This window comes from Kryptolebias marmoratus, linkage group LG10, assembly GCF_001649575.2.
Source record: "Kryptolebias marmoratus isolate JLee-2015 linkage group LG10, ASM164957v2, whole genome shotgun sequence".
In the NCBI taxonomy this organism is placed as follows: Eukaryota; Metazoa; Chordata; class Actinopteri; order Cyprinodontiformes; family Rivulidae; genus Kryptolebias; species Kryptolebias marmoratus.
Window position 1 is genome coordinate 8,167,205 of NC_051439.1, and position 21,377 is coordinate 8,188,581.

At 42.9% G+C, this 21,377-nt stretch overlaps 1 protein-coding gene across 2 annotated transcripts in view; it reads left to right on the forward strand.

Moving 5' to 3' along the window:
• Window positions 1-20,900, forward strand: part of nrd1a (nardilysin a (N-arginine dibasic convertase)) — a 27,237-nt gene extending 6,337 nt beyond the window's left edge. For both annotated transcript variants that reach the window (XM_025005226.2, XM_017417354.3), the window contains exons 6-32: window positions 909-982; window positions 1,949-2,044; window positions 2,248-2,370; window positions 4,595-4,652; window positions 5,383-5,456; window positions 5,657-5,726; window positions 5,971-6,048; window positions 8,184-8,304; window positions 12,013-12,071; window positions 12,317-12,371; window positions 12,449-12,553; window positions 12,920-13,043; window positions 13,144-13,230; window positions 14,201-14,320; window positions 14,426-14,477; window positions 15,397-15,547; window positions 15,667-15,794; window positions 16,010-16,172; window positions 16,323-16,354; window positions 16,491-16,629; window positions 16,969-17,016; window positions 17,126-17,178; window positions 18,226-18,309; window positions 18,524-18,614; window positions 18,818-18,934; window positions 20,205-20,294; window positions 20,386-20,900. In XM_025005226.2, coding sequence (XP_024860994.1) covers window positions 909-982; window positions 1,949-2,044; window positions 2,248-2,370; window positions 4,595-4,652; window positions 5,383-5,456; window positions 5,657-5,726; window positions 5,971-6,048; window positions 8,184-8,304; window positions 12,013-12,071; window positions 12,317-12,371; window positions 12,449-12,553; window positions 12,920-13,043; window positions 13,144-13,230; window positions 14,201-14,320; window positions 14,426-14,477; window positions 15,397-15,547; window positions 15,667-15,794; window positions 16,010-16,172; window positions 16,323-16,354; window positions 16,491-16,629; window positions 16,969-17,016; window positions 17,126-17,178; window positions 18,226-18,309; window positions 18,524-18,614; window positions 18,818-18,934; window positions 20,205-20,294; window positions 20,386-20,595 — 2,602 coding nt within the window. In that variant the 3' untranslated portion in view covers window positions 20,596-20,900. The remainder of the gene's footprint in view (window positions 1-908; window positions 983-1,948; window positions 2,045-2,247; window positions 2,371-4,594; window positions 4,653-5,382; window positions 5,457-5,656; window positions 5,727-5,970; window positions 6,049-8,183; window positions 8,305-12,012; window positions 12,072-12,316; window positions 12,372-12,448; window positions 12,554-12,919; window positions 13,044-13,143; window positions 13,231-14,200; window positions 14,321-14,425; window positions 14,478-15,396; window positions 15,548-15,666; window positions 15,795-16,009; window positions 16,173-16,322; window positions 16,355-16,490; window positions 16,630-16,968; window positions 17,017-17,125; window positions 17,179-18,225; window positions 18,310-18,523; window positions 18,615-18,817; window positions 18,935-20,204; window positions 20,295-20,385) is intronic.
• The last annotated feature ends 477 nt before the right edge of the window (window positions 20,901-21,377 follow it).

The following is a 21,377-nucleotide window of genomic DNA, read 5'->3' on the forward strand; positions in this document are numbered from 1 at the left end:
CTTTATATATATATATATATATATATATATATATATATATATAAAGCTAGATTGTTTTTAAGCTAAACTCTTGTTAAATTGGAAAATAAAAACATTAAAGCTGTCATGTGGAAACAGATCTCATTCCTCATTTTCAGAACAGTTTTAGCCTCTAAACCAGCGGTCCCCAACCTTTTCAGCTCCACGGACCGGCTTATTATCAGATACTATTTTCATGGACCGGCCTTTAAAGGTGTGGCGGATAAATAAAACAAAATAAAATGATATGAGCGACATGAAAACTGGGGTATTTTTTTTAAAAACATAATAAACGTAAATCCAACGTGTCCTCACAGCTTTGTTAGCTGCGTTATCAACATGAATAACAGCCTCTCCTCCCCCTGATGTTCTCTGTGTTTAAACAGGCCCTTCAAAATAAGATGCACCACAAATATAAAGTGCACAAAGAATTCAACTCTGAGCCTGTTTCTCAGTAACCAGTCGGTCTCATCCAGGGCTTCCAGAGACGTTTGTTTTTTACTCTTTTTGCTGCTTGAGGGTTTGATCATGTGACCTAGATGAGCGTTTTGACACGCATCAAGAGACGGATGGAGAGAATCCGGTCAGTTTTTCAAAATAAATGTCGTTCAGACTCCAAAAATGAAAAAAAATTAAAAAAAATAGAAATACTGAAAGGTAATTATTTTTTTCTGTGCGGCTCGGTACCGGTTGGGGACCTCTGCTCTAAACAAACCCCGAATTCAAGGTTCTGTAAAACAATCTGAGGCAATTTCATTTAACGCTCGTTCTGACAGGAAGTCAAACGTGAGCTGTCTCGTCAGAGGTCTGGGTCCGTCCTGACTCGCGCCCTTCCCGTCCCGAGTTTGAGCTCGGGAGTCTCACCTTTCCGTGCTGTTTCCCCGTCCCAGGTGGGCTCAGTTCTTCATCTGCCCCCTGATGATCCGGGACGCCATCGACCGGGAGGTGGAGGCCGTGGACAGCGGTTCGTCACTCCCTCTTTCCTGAGCAGTTAGACGGCACAGCTCTTCTCTTTCATTGTTTGTTAGCAAAATATTCAATAAACCACTGGATACATTTTAATGAAACTCACAGAAAATAATTATTGAATGTTAATCTACAACTGTTTAAGATTTAGAGCCAACTAAATTCAAGATGGCTGCCACAGCTAACTGACTTTATAAAACACAGTGATGGCTATAATTCAGTCAGTTTCACAGATATTTTGCTGAAATTTGGTGTTGTAGTACCTGAGACTTGTTCACAACACACACTCCAAGCACTGCTCATTAGACAAGATTTTTGCTTAAAACTTTATCATTAGCTGTTCGAGTCAACCCTGTTTGTCTGTTAGCAAAATATGTCACAAACCACTGAATGGATTTTCCTGAAATGTTCAGGAAATAACCTGTGGATGTTCATCTACGACTGATTAACATTTAGAGCCAACCCGATTCAAGATGGCTGCCACAGCAAACTGACTTTAGAAAACACAAAAATGGCTATAATTCAGTCAGTTTTACATTTTTTGCTGCTAAAATTTGGTGTGGTAGTAGCTGAGACTTGTTCACAACACACACTTCAAGCACTACTCATTAGACAAAATTGTTGTTTAAAACTGTAGCATTAGCTGTTGGAGTCAACTCTGTTTGTCTGTTAGCAAAATATCTCACGAACCACTAGGTGAATTTAAATGACACTTTCAGACAGAAATCATTGGATGTACATCTACGACTGATTACCTTTTGGTGTTGACCCGATTCAAGATGGCTGCCGCAGCTAATCAACAACAGCTAAAACAAAAATACCGTCGGTTTAAGAAATATTGAGCTAAAATTGTGTGGGGTGGTAGCTAACGTAATTTACAAGGTTTGACCCAAATCGTCAAGAAATGCTAGACCTTCAGTTTTTTTTTTTTTTACGTTTTTGTCTCCATCCTCCCGTCTGTCAGAATACCAGCTGGCCAAACCGTCCGACTCCCACAGGAAGGAGATGCTGTTTGGCAGCCTGGCCAAACCCGGACACCCCATGGGCAAGTTCTGCTGGGGTGAGTTAGGAAAACCAACCACGGGGACGTTGAGTCCACACCGGGGCCTCCTTGCAGGATGCCGAGCGCAAACAAACACGAGTGGTGAAAGCGATGCTCAGTTTCCTGCTGAGACGCTTGCTTTTATTCTTTATCTTTTTACACCAATTTTTTTTCAGTTTCATTTTTGCGCTGCATTGATTGTCCGCTCGACCCAACTCTAGGGAACGCGGAGACGTTGAAGCAGGAGCCGAAGAGGAAGAAGATCAATGTTTATAAGCGTCTGCGCGCCTTCTGGAAGAAGTCCTACTCTGCCCACTACATGACTCTGGCCGTGCAGTCGAAAGGTCAGAGGAAAATCTTTGCCCGTTTGTCCTTCACCGAGAGCCAGTCAGCCCAGAGAAGTTTACCACGTTCTGTTACAATGATTACATTTTAAAAAAAAATACCACGGCCACTGAAAAGGCAGCCTGTAGCTCGTAGGAAAATTCCAGCCGCCGTTAGCGCGAATGAGGACGCGCCTGCCTTCGCGTTCTGCTGCTGGAGGTAATTGCTGTCAGATACAAAATATCCAACTGATTTCCAGGGTTCTGCAGGAAATGTCACCCAGGTAATTAAGCACTTCATCCGGGGAAAAATATTGACAAGTGTTGACTTTTAGAGCTGAGAACTATCCTCCTCATTAAAGCAGCTCTGGATAAATGTGACGCCTTCCGGCTGGAACCTCGAGAAAAAAACAGCCTGAAAGCTAAAAGAAGCAAAAGTCCCAAAAGTGCCTAAACATTTGCTAAAAGCTAAAACTCGTCAAATGTTTATTAGATGCTAGAAGTCGTACGGTGAGCTAAAGATCAAAAGTAACAAAAGGATAACTAAAGAGCTATAATTGCAAAACACTAGCTACATGTAGTAAAAATTAGCTAGAAGCTAACAGCAGCAAAAGGCTGGCTTAAAGCTAAAAGTAGCAAAACGTTAGCTAAAGGATAAGTAGCACCACAGTAGTTAAAAGCTAAAAGTAACATAAAGCTAACTATAAGGCTAAAAAAGAAAAAGACTAGTTAAAAATGGCAAAAACTACCTAGAAGGTAACAGTAACAAAAGGCTGGTTAAAATAACTAAAAGCTAGCTATATGTATCAAAAGGCTAGCTAGAGGTAGCAAAAACTACCTACAAGCTGAAAGTAGCAAAAGCCTGGTTAAAATAGCTAAACGTTTGCTATAAGTAGCAAAAGGCTAGCTAAAGGTAGCAAAAACTACTTTGAAGCTAAAAGTTGTAAAAGACCTGTTAAAAATGGTTAAAACTGGCTAGAAGCTTTAACTAGCTGAAGGCCGGCTCAAACCTAACAGTAGCAAAGCTAAAAGTAACAGAACAGTCGCTAAAAGTAGCAAAAGGCTGGTTAAAAATAGCAAAAAGCTAGCTAAAATTTGTATTAGGTTAGCTAAAAGTAGCAAAAACTAACTAGAATCTAAAAGTAGCAAAAGGCTGGCTTGGACCTAACAGTAGCAAAAGCTAAAATTAGCTAAATTTTAGCTAAGAGTAGCAGAATATGCAGCTAAAAGCAGCAAAAGGCTAACTTAATCTAAAAGTAGCTAAAAAAACATAAAAAGACAACATCAGAGCCAGTTTGCTGCAGCAGATTTCAAAGAGAACCACGTTTTATAGGATTGAAGAGATCTGAACGTAGATCTAAAGCTAAAAATGAAAAAGTCTAAAAGTCCCAGCAGCTGAACGTTTCCACAAATAAGTAAACTTCAAAACAAAAAACAGAAAAACAATCCTTTTTTACAGTTTTAGAGAAATAAACTGATAACATTAAAACGTGTTTCTCTGATATAAATTGTAGATTTTTTCTGAATCGGCTCCTTGTTCCGACCGATCAGCGTCTCTGCTTTTACTCAGAGATGAAAAAGACGACAGAAGGCATTAAAGTAGAATTTTCTCTTGGTTTTATTGTACTTCTGCTGCTGCTGATTTTAAAGTAAATACATTTTAGCAACACAAATCCATTCAAAATTGCTTTTGGCAACTTGTCAGAAAGAAGAGGGTGTCTGGTTTGTTTTTTCTGCTAAATGGCACATAGATTTTCTTAAAGAATAAAGGCACCGGTTGTTGTTTTTTTATCTGTAAGATAAAGTCTTTTAAAAACTCACACATCATTAATTTGAATATTCTTCAGGGGCTGATACAGTTTTGTGTTAAATTATGGGAAGTCTTATTAAAATTCAACTTTTCATCTATTAAAAAAACCCATTATGATTGATGTAAACCGATTTATTTTTGGATAAAAAGTGGGCAATCGAGCTTAAAAAGCACCAACGTGCAAACACAAAAATGGCTACAACTTCGTCAATTTTACAGGTATTCAGATCAGATTTGGCGTGGTAGTAGCTGAGAGTCCCTCCCAACACATACTTAAAGTACTAACTGATCACTGCAGGTCTCTGGTGTGTACTTCCTGAAATCATGAACTAAATTAACCCCAGAACCTGAGTTTAAGTTTAAGTTGGAAATGATTAAGATGCACTCAACCCGTTTTTTTTTTTTTTTTCTCCCCCCCCCCTCGGTGTTCCTCAGAGAAGCTGGACACTCTGGAGGAGTGGGTGAGGGAGATCTTCAGCAAGGTGCCGAACAAGTGAGTATCAGAGGAGAGGCTCTCAGTCACTTCGAGGAGGTGCCGCCATTACCCAGATTGAGTCTCAGCATCCCCTCGTCCAGCGCAAATGTCAGACCTGCCCTCGCCTCTGTTTCTGGGCTCCCTTTAACTCAAGACGTTCTTTTTCTCTCATCATAATAATCCTGAATGGATCGATTCATCCGAGCTGAATGGCTGTTTTTCCTGCGGCGCTCCAGTTCTCTTAGCTTTTATGAGTCACCGGGGTGCTTTCTTCTTTTTTTTTTTTTTTTTTTTTTTCTTTCTTGGGGAGTAAACACGCATGTCGCGCTAACATGAAAGCCGCACAACCGCCATGTTTTTCAGGCTTTCATTTCAATTAAACGATGACATGTTTCTCTATTGGGCTAATGATTTTTTTTTTTTTTTCCTTCTTCTTCTTCTTCTCTCCCCCCTCCTCCGTCTCTGGTTATAAAATCCTTTCAAGTGAATTCAACTCCTCGAGCTGAGCTAAACTCATTTCCATCAAGCTTGAATACATGAAAACATTTTGGAGTAATCTTCGTCAAAAATAAACTAATGTTCCCTGACACCGTTTCTATTAACTCTTTCACTGGGTTTACACCGGAACCACTTTGATTTTGGGGCATTTCCTAAGCAGGACATAGCCATTTTTAGTCACTGGTGACACACTGACCTGGTTAAACTAATATTAACTCCCGTGTTTTCGTTTGTCTCGTTTGTCTTGCAGTGGTTTGCCGAAGCAGGACTTCTCGGATCTGCTGGATCCCTTCGACACGCCAGCCTTCTGCAAGCTCTACAGAGGTACCGATCCGCTCGGCCACGTGCGCCTGAGCACATCTGCCACGCTTTCCGAGACGGGGCCCATAAATAATTCCGACGCGTTGCGGCGCTAACAGATTGATCGCTCGGCTCAAAAAACCGGACGGGGACGTCGCGCGCTCGGTCTTCCGGCTCCTGGTTTTTGAGTCTGCTCGCGTTTTTTTTTTTTTTTTTCCCCACAGTGGTTCCTGTCGGGAAGGTGCACGCTTTGAACATCACCTGGGCTCTTCCTCCTCAGGAGAAACACTACAGGTGACACACACACACACTATATATAAGGCACATTAATGACTAACAACGCTTTCACCTCTTTTTAAAGAAATTGCATCAAAAGCCTTTTTTTTTTTTTTTTAATTCTGCCGTCTTTCCCTGAAAATGAGGCCTCTTTATGTAAACACGGAGTTAGACCAATCCAAACATGCCATAAATTGCGGCGATTGTAGACAAATTGCATCATCCCCCGACTAATTTCCACGTTTCGCACCCTTCTTTTCAGAGTGAAGCCTCTCCACTACATCTCCTGGCTGGTTGGCCATGAGGGCAAAGGGAGCATACTTTCAGTGCTGAGAAAGAAGTGAGTATTATTGCGTCTGTCTATTTGTTTTGGATTTTTCTTTTTTTTTTTTTCCTTTTTCCCTCTGATTCGAGGGGCACTCCAGATCGCAATTAAAACCTCCTCGATTTCGCCCGGCTCTATATGAGCCTTTTCTTGCTCTGAGTGAGCTCTGAGCGTTCGAAGCCCTCGTCCTCAAACCGTACACTTTTCGCTGTTGCACTTGACAATGTGATTCATGCGTTTTCATCTTTTTTTTTTTTTTTTTTTTGGATGTGGCAGCACAAGAGTGTTTCAGCCTCTCATCGCTAAGTGGCAGAGTGATTTGCCGAACCTTGTGTAGGCCAACAATACCGAGAGCCCCTCTAATCCTCCGTTTACCATCTGCACCACGTTGATAAAATAAAAATAAAAAAGAGTCGTTCCTGTTTTATTCTGTGTGCTGAATTCACTTGTTGCTAAATGGTGTCAGGGAAACTTGAGTGTACTCTGTCTCAATTTTTGTTTGGGGGGGGGGAGAATGACAGAAGCAGAAGAGTGGCTGTTTTTATTGAATTTAGACATCAAGAGGATTTGAAATTAGGTACATGTCCTCTTCTGTAGAGCTGGGAAATAGGTAATATGTTATTGTAGCCTGTTTAAGCAGGCCTGTCGCGATAATGAAATAAATCTAATAATAGTACAATAAAAAATGAGGTCGATAAGTTTCATTTATCGTTATCGTTTCTTTGTGTCTGGCTCTCTTTCTACGGAAGACGCTGGAGGATAAAAAGGCTCCGGTGCTCTTCACTGACCCCTCCCTTTGTGTTAGCGTCAGGGGGCGTGGCCTATCGCGTCAGGTAGCCAGCCAAGGCACGTGGTTTTGTAGCTCTGCAGCGTTAGCCCCCGCTAGGAGTTAGCAAGCTAAATAAACGCTGTTTGATATTGGGGAAAAAACAAAACAAAATGGAATTGGTTTGAAGCTGGAAGTAACAGCAGCGGTGTGGGAGGCGAACCGCTGAACCTTTGAGAGACGGTATGTCGCATTTGTGCTTTTGTTAGTTTGCACTTTTTGTTTCTAAAACAGGCAGTTTTGTCCGTCTTCTCTATATAAAACTAATGATTATTACTTTTTGAAGGGCAGTTTAGTTTACAGGCTTAATAATCCGTACTGTTTTGGTTGAATGTAGGTTTTATTTCCTTTTTTTTTTAGTTTTTATTCAAGTGCATTCTGTATTAACGGAGGCTCAGAGTCCATTTTATTTTTGTTTATTTTGTGTTAAGTGTTCTTTTGAAATTAAAGTTTAATAATCTTTGAGAGGATGTACTTGCACTAATATGTTATTATCATTACATTAGTTTAAAACGGTCTCCAAATGATATTATCATTTATCACAATAATTTCTGAGACAATTAATCGTCCAGCAAGGTTTGTTATCGTGACAGGCTTATGTTTGAGACGACATGACTTCCAGTGACTGTATATAAACAGTTTACTTATAGTACATATTGTATGTTATATAATATTAACTGTTTAGGACACCACTTTCAGTAACAGTTTCTGTTGTTAATTAGGGCAGCAGCCAATGACGTTTTGACAAAAATGACAAAAATAATTAATAAATAAACAAAAATTGAGTGGTCTTCCTGACAATGCATGGGGCACCTTTAACCGACTAACATTATGTGACCAGAAAACACAACAACATGAATAAATAATTAACGCCAGTTTGTTGAACACAAACTACATTTTCTTTTATTTTGGTGACGTTTTCTCTGCCTGATGCTCGCCTTGACTCTACATATGTGATCATCTCATTGAGTCGTCTTTGAGAGATTATCTAATTTATAAAGGTTTTAAGTGGCTACAAGTCTGTTTGTTTGTTTAGAATGAATAGGAGCCTTCCCACAAGGATGAACAAACCCATAATAGCCATGAAACATCAGTTGCTTGTATTTTTAGTTGTTGTTGTTTTTTTTTTAACTATTCTCAGGGCTCCAAGAGGAACACAGAAGTGTTGTTTGTGTGTGTGTGTGTGTGTGTGTGTGTGTGTGCTGCCAGGAAGCACAAAGTGGTATTTCTTTTCTTCTTCTGTTTAACACCCTGCACTTGTTTCAACACCTAATGCGACTCCCGCCGCCGGTTCCTGAGCGTTCACGTCTGTGTTTGCCCGCAGGTGTTGGGCCCTGGCGCTATACGGCGGAAACAGCGAGACGGGCTTCGACCAAAACACCACGTACTCCATCTTCTCCATCTCCATCACGCTCACCGACGAAGGCTTCCAAAACTTCTACCAGGTACGGGGGTGGGGGGCTTTTCTCCTCTTCGTTGGATAACCTGTCAGCTCGGTCGGATTTATTTTATTGTCGGATCAAAAAAGAGATCGGAGTCGTCGTCCCCCCCTCCCCCCTCCCGTTTTGTTTGTGTGACGCCGCCATTAAAATGTTCCTATGCGCTCCAGCGATAAGAACTAATAAAATACATACGAGCAGAGATTGGGAGCGTGACCCGGATGGCCTGTTTCTCTTTGGCTTTAAAGGTAATTTCAAGGAAGCTGTGTGCGTTATCAGTTGCTATGACAACCCTTGTGTTAACCTCAGACTCAGCAGGCAATCATTCAACAAGAAGACGGTTTTCCTTCGTCTAACTACTTAATTGAAAAATATCTGAGGCACTAAACCTGTGTCAGTAACTCCCCGCAGGCAATGATGAACCAGCCTTGAGAATGTTTTTACAGGATTTCGATGAAGTAAGACTCGGTTTTTATTTCTTCACCAAAGGAATCTGGACACATCTAGATTAGAGATCTCCTGTTATGACTCAAAAGAAATGGGAGTTAAGTAAGTTAGTGGCATAGTTGAAGGTTTTTTTTTCTTTTTCTTGCTCTCTTACACGTCTAAATTTCACCTCGTTTTGTCGCTCCATCAAGAGCCAGAAGCCTTCATATTAGTCATCTAAAATGAAGCAAAAGGAGCTCTTTAAATAGGTGGACTTTCAGTGGAGCCAGCAGACTCGGGGTGGATTCGACAAACGCTGTCAGTCTCGGCTACAAAATGCCAGCGGGCTGCTGGATTCTGCTGTTAGTGGCATTCATCCTGCTTGTAGGACAAACAGCGAGCGAGCTAAATATGAGGCTGGTGCAGACAACAACAACAATGACAACAAAAAAAATTAAAATAGAAAAAAAAAAAAAGCAGCCGTTCAGGGAAATGCTCCCTCACAGCTGTGAGGCTGCATTTGTTTAGAGGGTTAATTCAGCAAGAGAAACATTAATTAGCGTGGAACAACGAGATCGCATGACACCGCAATTTCGGTGAAATGTGTTTAAACACGCTGAATATCAAAAATGGAACAATTAACACCGAACACGAACGGGAGCGGGCTCGCAAGCTGTGATTCGACAGTCAGCAGCAGTTTTGAATTTGAATGTCTGTGTCTGAGAAGGGCTGATACAAATAGAAATACAGATGTAAACGTCCAGGATTTAGTAGGAACTGCTGTTTTTCACCCCTGGTCCTTCAGCAGGTAACATACCGTATTTTCCGCACTATATGGCGCACTGGATTATAAGACTCTCTGTCAGTGAATGGTCCGTTTTCAAACTTTTGTCATATTTAAAGCGCATCGTCGTGTACGTCCCAATTTTTGTAACTTCACGCAGATCGTGCTCCATTCAAAATGGAAGATTTCAGTGCTCTAGCGGAGCTGGTTCGACTGTATCAGCATTTATATCAGGGGTCTCCAATCCTGGTCCTCCAAGGCCACCATCCTGCATGTTTTCCTTGTTTCTCTGCTCCAACACACCTGATTCAGTGGTTAAATTACCTCTTCATGTTCTGCAGAAGCACAATAAATAGGTCTCCTGTCCATCACAGGGACACGTAGAGACAAACAGCCATTCACTCTCTCACTCACACATCGATGTTGGAGTTACCAATGAACCTAACATGCATGTTTCTGGTACTCGTAGAAACCCGTCTGTGCACAGGGAGAACATGTAAACTCCACCCAGATGCTCTGTGGGGGAAAATAATCTGTGGCTATGAGATTTGCAAATCATTACGTTTTATTTTTATTCACATTTCACACAGAACTGGGGTTGTACATTGTTAAAAACTAATAGAAAAAAACTTGCAGTGTTTTATCCGTTTTTTTTTTTCATTTTATGGGTTGTTTTTATAGCTTGTTCCTGTTAATGTGGAGCCGTTTTAAAGGCAGTATTCAGGATGTTGCTCAACAACCACTACAGCACACGTTACTGCGATTCCCCTTGTTTGATTGGATGAATTTGCTGCTGAAAGGTTTTTCTAAACGATCGCATCGCCACTTATTTTGTCTCTACATTACATCTGCACATGTGCGCTAAAATTCCTCCCAATTTCTCCAGTTGCTTAATGATTTATGCATTGTCGAAAGGAGAAATATGCAAATCCCTTCTAATCCGACTCACATTTTTCTGGTATCAGTTGTACCCATACAGGATTACAGTCAGCTGTTGACATCACCTTTCTTGAAACCGCGTTATTTATTACATTTTTCTTTTTTTTTAACTCCCTCTTTTAGTCCTAAATTGCCCCGCAGCACAACTTCTTCGAAATGTGCATACATAAATTCAAAACCACGTCAACAAGACAAAACATGTTAAATATTTGGATTAAAATAAAAGTGAACACGAAGGGAGGGAATCACTGCAGTTTGTTTAAAAATGCATTGTTTTTCTTTTTTTGTTTGGAGTTTTAAAAAATGCTTGGCCCACCACTGAAAGGTGGGGGATAATGGTTTTGCCTGTGCGTGCGTCTGCGCCGTCTGTCTGTTAGCGAAATATTTCACGAGCCACTGGATGAATCCTAATGAAACTTGCAGGAAACGATCATCGGACATACGTCCACGGCTCATTAACATTTGGACTCAGCCTGATTCAAGATGGCTGCCAAAGCCAACTCACAATATAACACACAAAAATAGCTCTCATGCAGTCAGTTTAAAACATACTGATCTGAAAATTTGTGTGGTAGTAGCAGAGACTGATCCCCAATACGTATTCTGAGCATTAACAGATTGCGCAAGAGCGTTGTTTAAAATATTGTCGTCAACTTTATCTGTCTGTTAGCAAAATATCTCATTAACCACTTGACGGATTTAAATGAAACTTTCAGGAAATAACCACTGGATGTACCTCTGCTTCTGATTAACTTTTGGAGTCAGTGCAATGCAAGATGGCCTCCTCAGCTAATCGACATTAGCCAACACAAAAATGGCTCTAACTCAGTCAATTTACCAGATATTTAGCTGAAATTCGTTGTGGTAGAAGATGAGAGTCGATCGCATCTTGTAATATGACGTGAGATTATGCAGAACATTATTTTCAAGGTTTAATCAAAATGGCTGCAACTCCGTCATTTCTCAACATAAAACGATATTGGTCCAAATCTCTGTCAGGAAAGGCGGTGAGCGATACGCAGTCCTTCAAGCAATGCTGGGCCTTTCATTTATTCCAAGTTCTTTATTTTTTATTTTCCTTTGCAGCGGCTTTTATTAAACAGTTTCCATGTGAGCAATATCATTGTCCTCGTCGTTCGCATTCTCCTTCTTTGCAACAAGGTCAATGCCGGTGACCTTTCCATACTCTCCGCTGGTTGCCTGGCAACTGGTCCTGGCCAAAGAAAAAGCCCGGCGCATAACCCCACTGTAAACAAGACATAATGTGTTAATTAGCGAAGCCCGGAGTGCTGCCGACGCCGAAGCTAGCTAAGCTAATCAGCGGCGGCGTTACAGCGGAATCAATCTCCCGTCCGACGGGGCAATAAAGCGGACGCATTCGCCGAAATGTCACAAACATTCCGATAAAGTGCCAGAGCTTTAGAGCCGAATGTGCGTGAAAGAAGACCCGTAAGAGAGGCGTTAAATCCTCTTCGTTTGATGGGAAACGTGTTCATTCTGTGTTTTTATTTTTTATTTTGGTTAAAGTCTTACGCTGGATTTTGTTTGTGTGTGGCTTTCAACAGGTGACTCACCTGGTTTTCCAGTATCTGAAGCTGCTGCAGACTGTCGGACCCCAGCAAAGGTGCCGTCACACTCCTTTCCCAAACAAACTCCGTTTTAATATTGCTTTATTTTGGTTTTAGTCCAGAAATAGAGGAGGGGGGGGGGGAACAAGAAAATCATGCATATTAATATTCAGCTCATTTACACATTTATTGCTTCTTGTTATTTTTCGTTCAAGGGAGCGCCGGTGTTGTGACACCTGAGTTGTTTTGTCCCCTCCCGTCGAGGGGCTGTAACTCCGCGTCTCTGCTTGTCCGTTCTCAGGATATACGAGGAGATACAGAAGATCGAAGCCAACGAGTTTCACTACCAGGAGCAAGTAAGCTGCCGCGAAGGAGGGAGGAGCGCCGCACGTCGAGAGGGCCCAAAATGACCGTTTGCTTTCCTCGCGTTTAGATCGACCCCATCGAGTACGTGGAGGACATTTGCGAAAACATGCAGCTGTTCCCTAAGGAGGACTTCCTGACAGGAGATCAGCTCATGTTTGAGTACAATCCAGAGGTAAGTAGCTCAGTTGTTCTGGGAGCCCGCCACTTTTAGAGTTTTATTCTGAAATGCTTTGATTTCCTTTTTTTAGACAAAGGTGTTAATAGAACAGGTCGCCCCCGAAGTAAAGGAAAAAATCTGGAAGTTTCGGGTTTGATCCGACAGTGATTTGCTCTTTTTATATCAGACACATACTTACTAAAGTTATCTCCCGCTGCGGCTTTCACTTTGCACCAAAAAGCGGCGGTCTAATTCTGGCGTTTTTTCCCATTTCCTGCGATGACAGTAGCCACGCATAAACAAGTCATTTTAGAGAACTTGAGGGGAAAGCTGCAGTCTACGTCCTCACTGCAGACTCATGTGTGTGTGTGTGTGTTGCAGGTGATCGGCGCGGCTCTGTCCCTCCTGACTCCAGAGAAAGCCAACCTGATGCTGCTGTCGCCAGAACACGAGGGCCGATGCTCCCTCAGGGAGAAGTGGTTCTGCACGCAGTACAGCGTGGAGGGTGTGTTGGTGTTCTTAATTATCAGCTCAGTTCGTTCTGTCCTACAAAACGGAAGCACGCTCCGGGCAAACGTCAGGTTCTGTGTGTCAACTCCGTGCAGACATCGAGCAGGAGTGGACGGAGCGGTGGACGGTAAACATGGAGCTGAGCAGCGACCTCCACCTTCCCGCCGAGAACAAGTTCATCGGTGAGTGAAGCGTCAGTTCGATCAGGGCGTTTTTGTCATTTTGACGTCATCGATGATACGTTTCAAGAGAAATGGGGCGACCTTTGACCTCGAGGAGTCCTTTTAAGGCCAGTTCTGCCTCATTTGCTGTCAGAAAAAGCAGGCCGACATGTAATTCCCTGTTTGTTTACTTGTCTGTTAGCAAAATAGCTCATAGACCAGCGGACGACTTTTAATGAAACTCCCAGGAAAAAATAAAATAAATCAAAGGATGTACAGCTTCAAAAAAAATCTCGGATTTAGCTTGATTCAAGATGGTCGCCACTGCTAATTGACCTTCACAAACACACTGAAAAAAAGCTTCCAGCTCAGCCAGTTTTACAGATATTGAGCTAAGATGTAGTGTAGTCGTAGGTGAGAGTCGCCCCCAGCACGTCCTCTGGCTGCTAACAGGTTGTACATCTTTGTTTAAAACTTTTAAAAATTTATTCAAAGAATGCTGCTTGTGTTGTGTTATGTTTCTGACGTGACTTGTAAGGACATTAGCCACATGGGAAATGTAGTTGTTTCCATAATTGTTTTTTTTTTTTTTAGATAAAGGACAGTTTTACAGGTCTGTGTTTGGAGGAGGTTTCCTGCTTGCCAGGATAGAAAATTTTAATCCCTTTAAGATATAAACCACATCTGGGTAAGGCCCGACTTCAGTTTTATTATTTACACAACGCCGTAATCACTTTGTGACGGCGCTCTGGATGCAGTTCGTGTTAAAACAAACGGCTCGGCTCGAACGCTGCGAACACGAGGTGTCAAATGGATGTTGTTGACTTTACCAGTTTACCCAAAGGTTGCTGTATCCATCACCGGAGGAGCCCCGGCGATTTGTTTGCTGCGCATTTGTCCCCAAACCGATGCGCTCGCCCCGCTGAAGTATTATTTATGAGCTTGTGGAGAACGGACGGGTGCTGAATTATTGTTGTGTGTATCTGTTCAGCCACCGACTTCACCCTGAAGCCTTCTGACTGCCCCGACACAGACCTCCCTGTCCGCATAGCCAGCAGCGACAAGGGCTGCCTGTGGTACAAGAAGGACAACAAATTCAAAATCCCAAAAGGTGTGTGTGTGTGTGTGTGTGTTTTCTGCAACAAGATGTCTCCACACAGATATTTAGTCCTAAAAGGGAAGTGCTGAGACCTGTTTGCTCTTTCTGCTGTTGCAGCCTACATCAGATTCCACCTAATCTCCCCGGTAATCCAACAATCTGCCAAGAAGTAAGTTCGGCCTTAAATGTGAGCTCGTCAGACTCGCATCTATTTGATCGACTGCCACCTCTTTGACGTCTTAGTTCCTCCTTTTTTTAAAAGACATCGAAGCAACCCCTGCCTCTATCCTGTTCACTTTTTTTTTTTTTTTTTGGGGTTCTTTATCTCGTAGCGCAGCTTTGAAAGGAAACCTTGGTTAAAATCCGTCACACAGCTTAGACAAAATCTGCAAAAACTGCATTTTTTTTCCACTGAAACCGCCGATGAGGTTTGAATTGTCCGCAAACAAACTCCTCTTACTCCCGCAAACTCTTTGTACGTACATACACAAATTATACATCAAAATGCAGGTCTTTTTGTCTTCTTTTACCCCGTGTTCCTCTCATTGTTATAAGACTTGTAGTTTTCTCTCAAATCCCCCTGGAAAGCAGACAGTGCTCACCCAAACTTCCAGGCTTCGGTATAATTGTAGCTCAAACCATTCTCTTTTTAAAAGTGAGGTTTTTTTTTCTTGTCACATCTCCTACATGTAAAAAAAACAACGTTTCGCTTCGCGTTTCTGCCTGCCTGTCATGAACTCGGCTGTCAGGGAGTGAGAGACTCAGTTGTGTGGTTACCATAGGGACCATAATGAGCCACAGGCAGCAGCTTGAACATTTGTTTTTGTTTTTTTTGATTCTCTTTGCACTTCTAATGCAGTTTATTCATCAGAATGTAGGTATTTTTTTCCTCCTTTAGCTTATTATAAAGTTAAGCAGCTGCATTCAGTTCCTCTGTTTTTCCCTACTCCTTCTTCTTTTTTGGACCTAACCTTATTTTTTTTTTCTCTCCTGTCCCTCTCTCCTACACGCTCTACTTTAATTGCGTTTCCTTTTTCGAACGTTCCCCCCCCANCCTTTTTTTTTTTTTTTTTTCTTTTGGCCTCCAGCGTTGTCTTGTTTGACCTGCTGGTGAACATTCTGGGTCACAACCTGGCGGAGCCGGCCTACGAGGCCGAGGTGGCTCAGTTGGAGTACAAACTGGTGGCCGGCGAGCACGGCCTGGTCATCAGGGTTAAAGGATTCAACCACAAGCTGCCCGTGAGTCAACTCCTTTATCTACATCCCACAGAGAAAAATATACGCATCATAAACCCCACACTGGATAACGCGGACCCTTCGCTCTCTCTCGTTGACCACGTTTTTTTTTCCCTTCACAGTTGCTGTTCCACCTGATAATTGACCACTTCGCTGATTTTTCTGCCTCCTCTGATGTCTTCAGCATGTTCACTGAGCAGCTCAAAAAAACCTACTTCAACATCCTCATTAAACCGGAGAAACTCGGCAAGTACGTTGTGTACTCGTTCTTCTTTTTTTTTCTCTGTTCTGTTTGACTGTGGGAATCATTACCGAGTCTGTGTTGCCTTCTAGTGGTGAGATGTATGACGGCCGTAAACAGAAAAGCCTCCCACACCTGCTGTCCCCCCCCTTTTTTTTTTTTATCTCTTATGACGCTTAAGTCCTCCTGCGACCCCTCCCCCCTCCCTGTTTCGTTTCTCTCAGGGACGTGCGCCTGCTGATCCTGGAGCACTCTCGCTGGTCCATGGTGGAGAAGTACCAGGCTCTGACTGCGGGCCTGACCAGCGGCGAGCTGATGGAGTTTAGCCGCAGCTTCCGGGCCGAGCTGTACGCCGAGGGGCTGGTGCAGGGCAACTTCAGCAGCGCTGTGAGTGAGCAGCTGTCAAGCGGACTGATTGACAATAATGTTGGCTGATTAGAAAGAATCTTCTGATGCTCTGTGTCTTTGGCATCACCCTCTGGCTTTTGCTGATTCCCTTTCTTCCCTGTTTCTTCCTGCATTGTATTTTGTCAAAAGGAATCAGTGCAGTTCCTGGAATATGTCACTGAGTAAGTCAGCTAATAATCTGAAAACACAAACACCATTTGATCACATAGATCAGTTATTGTGGATCCATGATTACTCTTGGCATTTTTCACTTTCAGTCATTTTATTTCTCTACACGTCTTGTTTCTCCTGCGTCAGTAAGTTGCAGTTCTCCAAGCTGCCAGCGGAGGTGCCAGTGATGTTCCGAGTGGTGGAGCTTCCCGCGAAACACCACATCTGCAAAGTCAAATCCCTCAATAAGGGAGACGCCAACTCTGAGGTCACCGTTTACTACCAGGTAAACCAGGCGCGCACACAGCCGAACAGTTGGTTCCTCTAAAAAATCATAACCTTTGCGTGCTTTCCTGTCATCACGCCCCTCTGAAGGCAATAATGTTTTTGCACGTCTGTGCGTGTGTTCGTCGCAGAATGATCGCATTCTGATTTTTACACGTTTTCAGAGTCAGTGCTGCACAGGGTTTGACCAAAACGGCTCTAAGATAATCTTAGTTTATAACTCTAGTGCGAAAGGTGGCAAGTGATATACCTTTCTTCAAGGAATGCCAGGCCTTTTTTTCATCTGTTGGGTTTTTTTAAATTTTATTTACTTTAATTTATTGTTCTACTTGTCTTCTAGTCGGGGCCAAAGACGTTAAGGGAGCACACGCTGATGGAGCTGCTTGTGGTGAGCGTTACGAGATACTGCTTTTGATTCTCCTTTTAAGTTGTCGTTTCATCTCGTCGGCCCAGCCGGTCGTCCCTCGGCGTCTGACCGAGCCGTCGTTGTTTTTCAGATGCACATGGAGGAACCCTGCTTTGATTTCCTCCGAACTAAAGAGACTCTGGGGTGAGTTCCTGTAGTGTCCATTAACGTTTTACGCCTCTGCTCGAAACCAACCAACGTCTGACAAAAAGTCAATTTGGCTTACGAGTTTATCTCTTTATAACTTGCTTCTACAATAAAATCCAGTTTTTTTTCTTTGAATTTTATAGCCTGTGATTCATTTTGGCATTTTAGTTTGATTGTGTGTGAGGCGCATAATTAACCCATTAGGAAATGTCCAGACCCAAGAGTGAGCTTAAGACACTTTTTTTTTAAAGTTTTTCAATATAACACTAAAGCTGTTTATCTACAGTGGATTCAAAAGTATTCACCCCCTAGCTATTATTTCTTTTTTTTTACCTCACAACCTGGAATTTAAATGAACTTTGAGCTTTTCGGCCACCGAGGACAATGCTATGCCTGCTGCACTCCTACCACCTCTCGTCACACTGAGAACAGTGAAGCATGGTGGCGGCAGCATCATGCTGTGGGGATGCTTTGCCATCAGCAGGGGCTGGGGAACTGGTCTGAGCCGAAGGAGAAAAGGATGGTGCAAAAAAAATACGAAAAAAGTCTTGAAGGAAGCCGATTTTAATCCTGCAGAGAGCTGAGATCTGGACCGGAGGCTCATCCTCCAGTAGGACGATGACCCAAAACGTACCCCAGACCCAGACCTCAGTCAGGTTCAGAATCCCTGGTATCATTTAAAGATAGAAACCCACCATCACCAAAACAAGGAAAGAAAATCCTTGAACATCCCAGGCTGTAAGGTAAAAAAACGAGAGAATGCCAAAGGGGTTGAATATTGTTTCAGCCCACCGTACAGTTTAATGATGAACAGTTTCAGTGTGTTATTGCACTTTTAGGAAGAAAAATAAACCTGTGTTGGGTTTGAAGAGAAAGGATGTTTTGTTTTTTCTGTGCAAAATGTGGAAGTCAGAAATCTGTAACCCTGCACAGGAAAAATACTTACATTTTTACTTTTTACACAGCAAATTAACTTCATTCTTTAATCTGTTTTTGTCTCTAATCCTAGCTGCTGTGGGTTTTTTTTTGTGTCTCCTGCTGCAGTTACCACGTCTACCCCACCTGCAGAAACACCTCTGGTGTTCTGGGTTTCTCTGTCACCGTGGAAACACAGGCGACTAAATTCAAGTGAGTCGGCGACACAATTTTAACCTTTAAAGAAACGATCCATCTTAACCACTTTCCCCGAAACCAAGGCGTGATGTATCTCGCTGCTCGGCCGTTCCCCGGCTACAATTTATCTACGCGGCGCTGGAAACGGGAGGAGGGAAGCTGATAAATGACGAACGGGATCAAATTCAACCCGCAGCCTGTAATATCTCTTCACTCTCATCTCTCCCAGTACCGAGCTGGTGGAGTTAAAGATTGAGGAGTTCTTGGTTTCATTTGGGGAGAAGCTCAGCGCTTTAACCGAGGAAGCCTTTAACACTCAGGTACGTGTGTGTGTGTGTTGTTTGTGTATCCTGCTTTCATAAAGAAGTTACAGCAAAGTTTTTTGACTTTAAAACCGACTTGGTGCACTTTGCAAACATTTCCCAGCAGCGTGAAACTCGGTTATACATAAAAGCGTGCCGCACTTTACATTCCTAAATGACTTTAGTGCACAAGGCGGTGAGTTAACGCCGTGTTTGTGCAGGTGACCGCGCTAGTGAAGCTGAAGGAGTGCGAGGACACACACCTGGGGGAGGAGGTGGACAGGAACTGGACCGAGGTGGCGACGCAGCAGTATGTGTTTGACAGGCTCAACAGAGAGGTGAGAAGAAAACATTCGCACACATCATCCAACGTGAACTTTCTCTCCTTTTTCCCCCCGTCTTCTCCTGCACACGGTGTTACTTCTTTGATTAGTTCAGCTTCTTCGGTCTTCACACTTTGCTGTATTTTTGTCATTTATGCTTCACTCGTGCTATAAAACATCAGTAATACGTAGATACCACCTTCTGACAACGTCGTTGTTAGTTAAAGGGGAAAATCCAGCCTTACAGTGGACAAACACAGTTTGTGGGAGCACCTTAAACACGGTGAGCCTGAAGGCTGGAGCTCACATTATTTAAGCAGGGAGGCTTTACGTAAAGTACCAGGCTAAACCTCAAACTTCAGCCAGGATCGGAGCAGCTCTGGGTCTTTTACTCCATCTGTTCAGGATTCATAAAACTTTAGTGCCATCTAGGGAACTTGTTAAGTTTTTGCTATTTTCTTTAAACTATTACAGTCAAGCGTGTGTATGCTTGCTTTCTGAGCTTTTCATCTTTTTAGAGTTCACGTTTTTAATTTTCTGTTAAAACGTTCAAAACTAGAGAGCAATGGAGCAAAACCCATCAGGGCGTTAAAGGAAAAGTCACATAAGGGAAGTGCAAAATAACCAAATAGAACTGTTTTTTAGATACTAGTGAGTTAGTTTCCTTTTTGACTTTTATTTTTTGGAACATCAAATTCGATTTCTTTAGCTTTTTATTGAATAAACAAATGATTCGTGCATTTTATTTGATTTATTCTACAAAATAAGAGCTTAGTAAACACAAATGCATCTAACTACGCCTCTAAGCTTTTTTCTGGTTCTTTAGTTAAACAATAAAACTGTAAAATGAAGTGTCCATTCGAAATGATCGATTTCGGTGCTCTGGTTCGCCTGTATCAGCATTTATATGATCCCTCTGTGAGAGATCACAAAGATAATCAAACGGTTCAAAACTCACGGAGGGATACTGCACCGACGTAAGCGTCACTTATAAACGCCTCCACTGCTTGCGACGCTACAAAGCGTGACTATAACTGAGCCTTAATGTTGCGAGCGGGCAGCTTTGTAGTTGAACCAAAGTCGTACCAAAACATCACGACTTCTTACATATAAAGGCGCTCCGGATTATAAGGCACACTGTCGTTTTTTTTTTTTGAGAAAATTGGAGGCTTTTAAGAGCGCCTTATAGTCCGGAAAATACGGTACCTTTTATATTTTGTTGTCCATTAGTTTAAACCACATTGTTGTTTTCTCTGTGAAAGAAACGTTTCCTGTCTGTGTTTAGATCGAGGCTCTGAAGCTGATGACCCGAGCTGAGCTCATCTCCTGGTTCCAGGAACATCGTGGGGAAAACAGCCGCAAGCTCAGCGTGCATGTAAGCTTCAGCATCACGTTCACGTTTGACGGAGGAAATTGGGACGTTTTGCTTTAACCCGCGTTTATAAATTCCTCCTCAACTCCTAAAGGTGGTGGGATTCGGTGCTGAAGAGAACGGCGAGGAAGGAGGTGGTAAAAATCACAAAGAGGAGGATTTATGTGGCTCTACCTACGGCGAGGTGTCTAAGCTCACCTTCCTTCCTGCCTCAGCCAAGATGGCGGGCGCCATCGCCATCATGGACGTTCCCGCTTTCACCGAAGGCCTGCCTCTCTTCCCCTACCACAAGATACTGAAATGAAACGATGGCGGAGCTCGGCCTCTTTCGGCTCACGGACTCATCGGAGAGGAGCTGCTCTTTAGTCCTGAATTCAGCGGGTTTTAGCCTCACTGCGAGTGATGAGTGAGTTTTATTTGAACTAACTGCGATGAGCTGTTTCTGCCCCACAGTGACCGAAACTCAGTCTAATACTTTGAGTTTCAGGTGTGTTGAGCTGAGAGACTGTCTCTGCTGGATTCAGTTTGTGCTGCTGTGCAAAAAAAACCCAGTAAATCAATAATGACTGATGAAAAGAATGATACAATATTAAAATAACTACAACAAAACACTGGACTGCTCTGTCCGGGTTGGGAGGGAGGTGCTGCCTCTAGTGGAGGAGTTTAAGTACAGTACCGTGCAACTTCTGCAGAATTATATTCTCCATACAAGTCTGTTGTGGTGAAGAGGGAGCTGAGCTGCAGGCAAAACTCTGTTTATCAGTCGGTCTACGTTCTTACCCTCACCTGTGGTCAGGAACTTTGGGTAGAGACCGAAAGAATGAGATTACTCATCCAGGCGGTTAAAATGAGTTTTCACCTCAAAGTAGCTGGGCTCTCCCTTAGAAACAGGGTGAGAAGTTCAGAGTAGAGCCGCTGCTCCTCCACATCGAGAGGAGCCAGTTGAGGTGGTTTGAGCATCTGGTAAGAATGCTTCCTGGATGCCTCCTTAGGGAGCTGTCCCAGGCATGTCCAACTGGGAGGAGACCCAGGACACGCTGGAGAGACGGTCTCTCAGCTGACCTGGGGACATCTTGGAATCCTGCT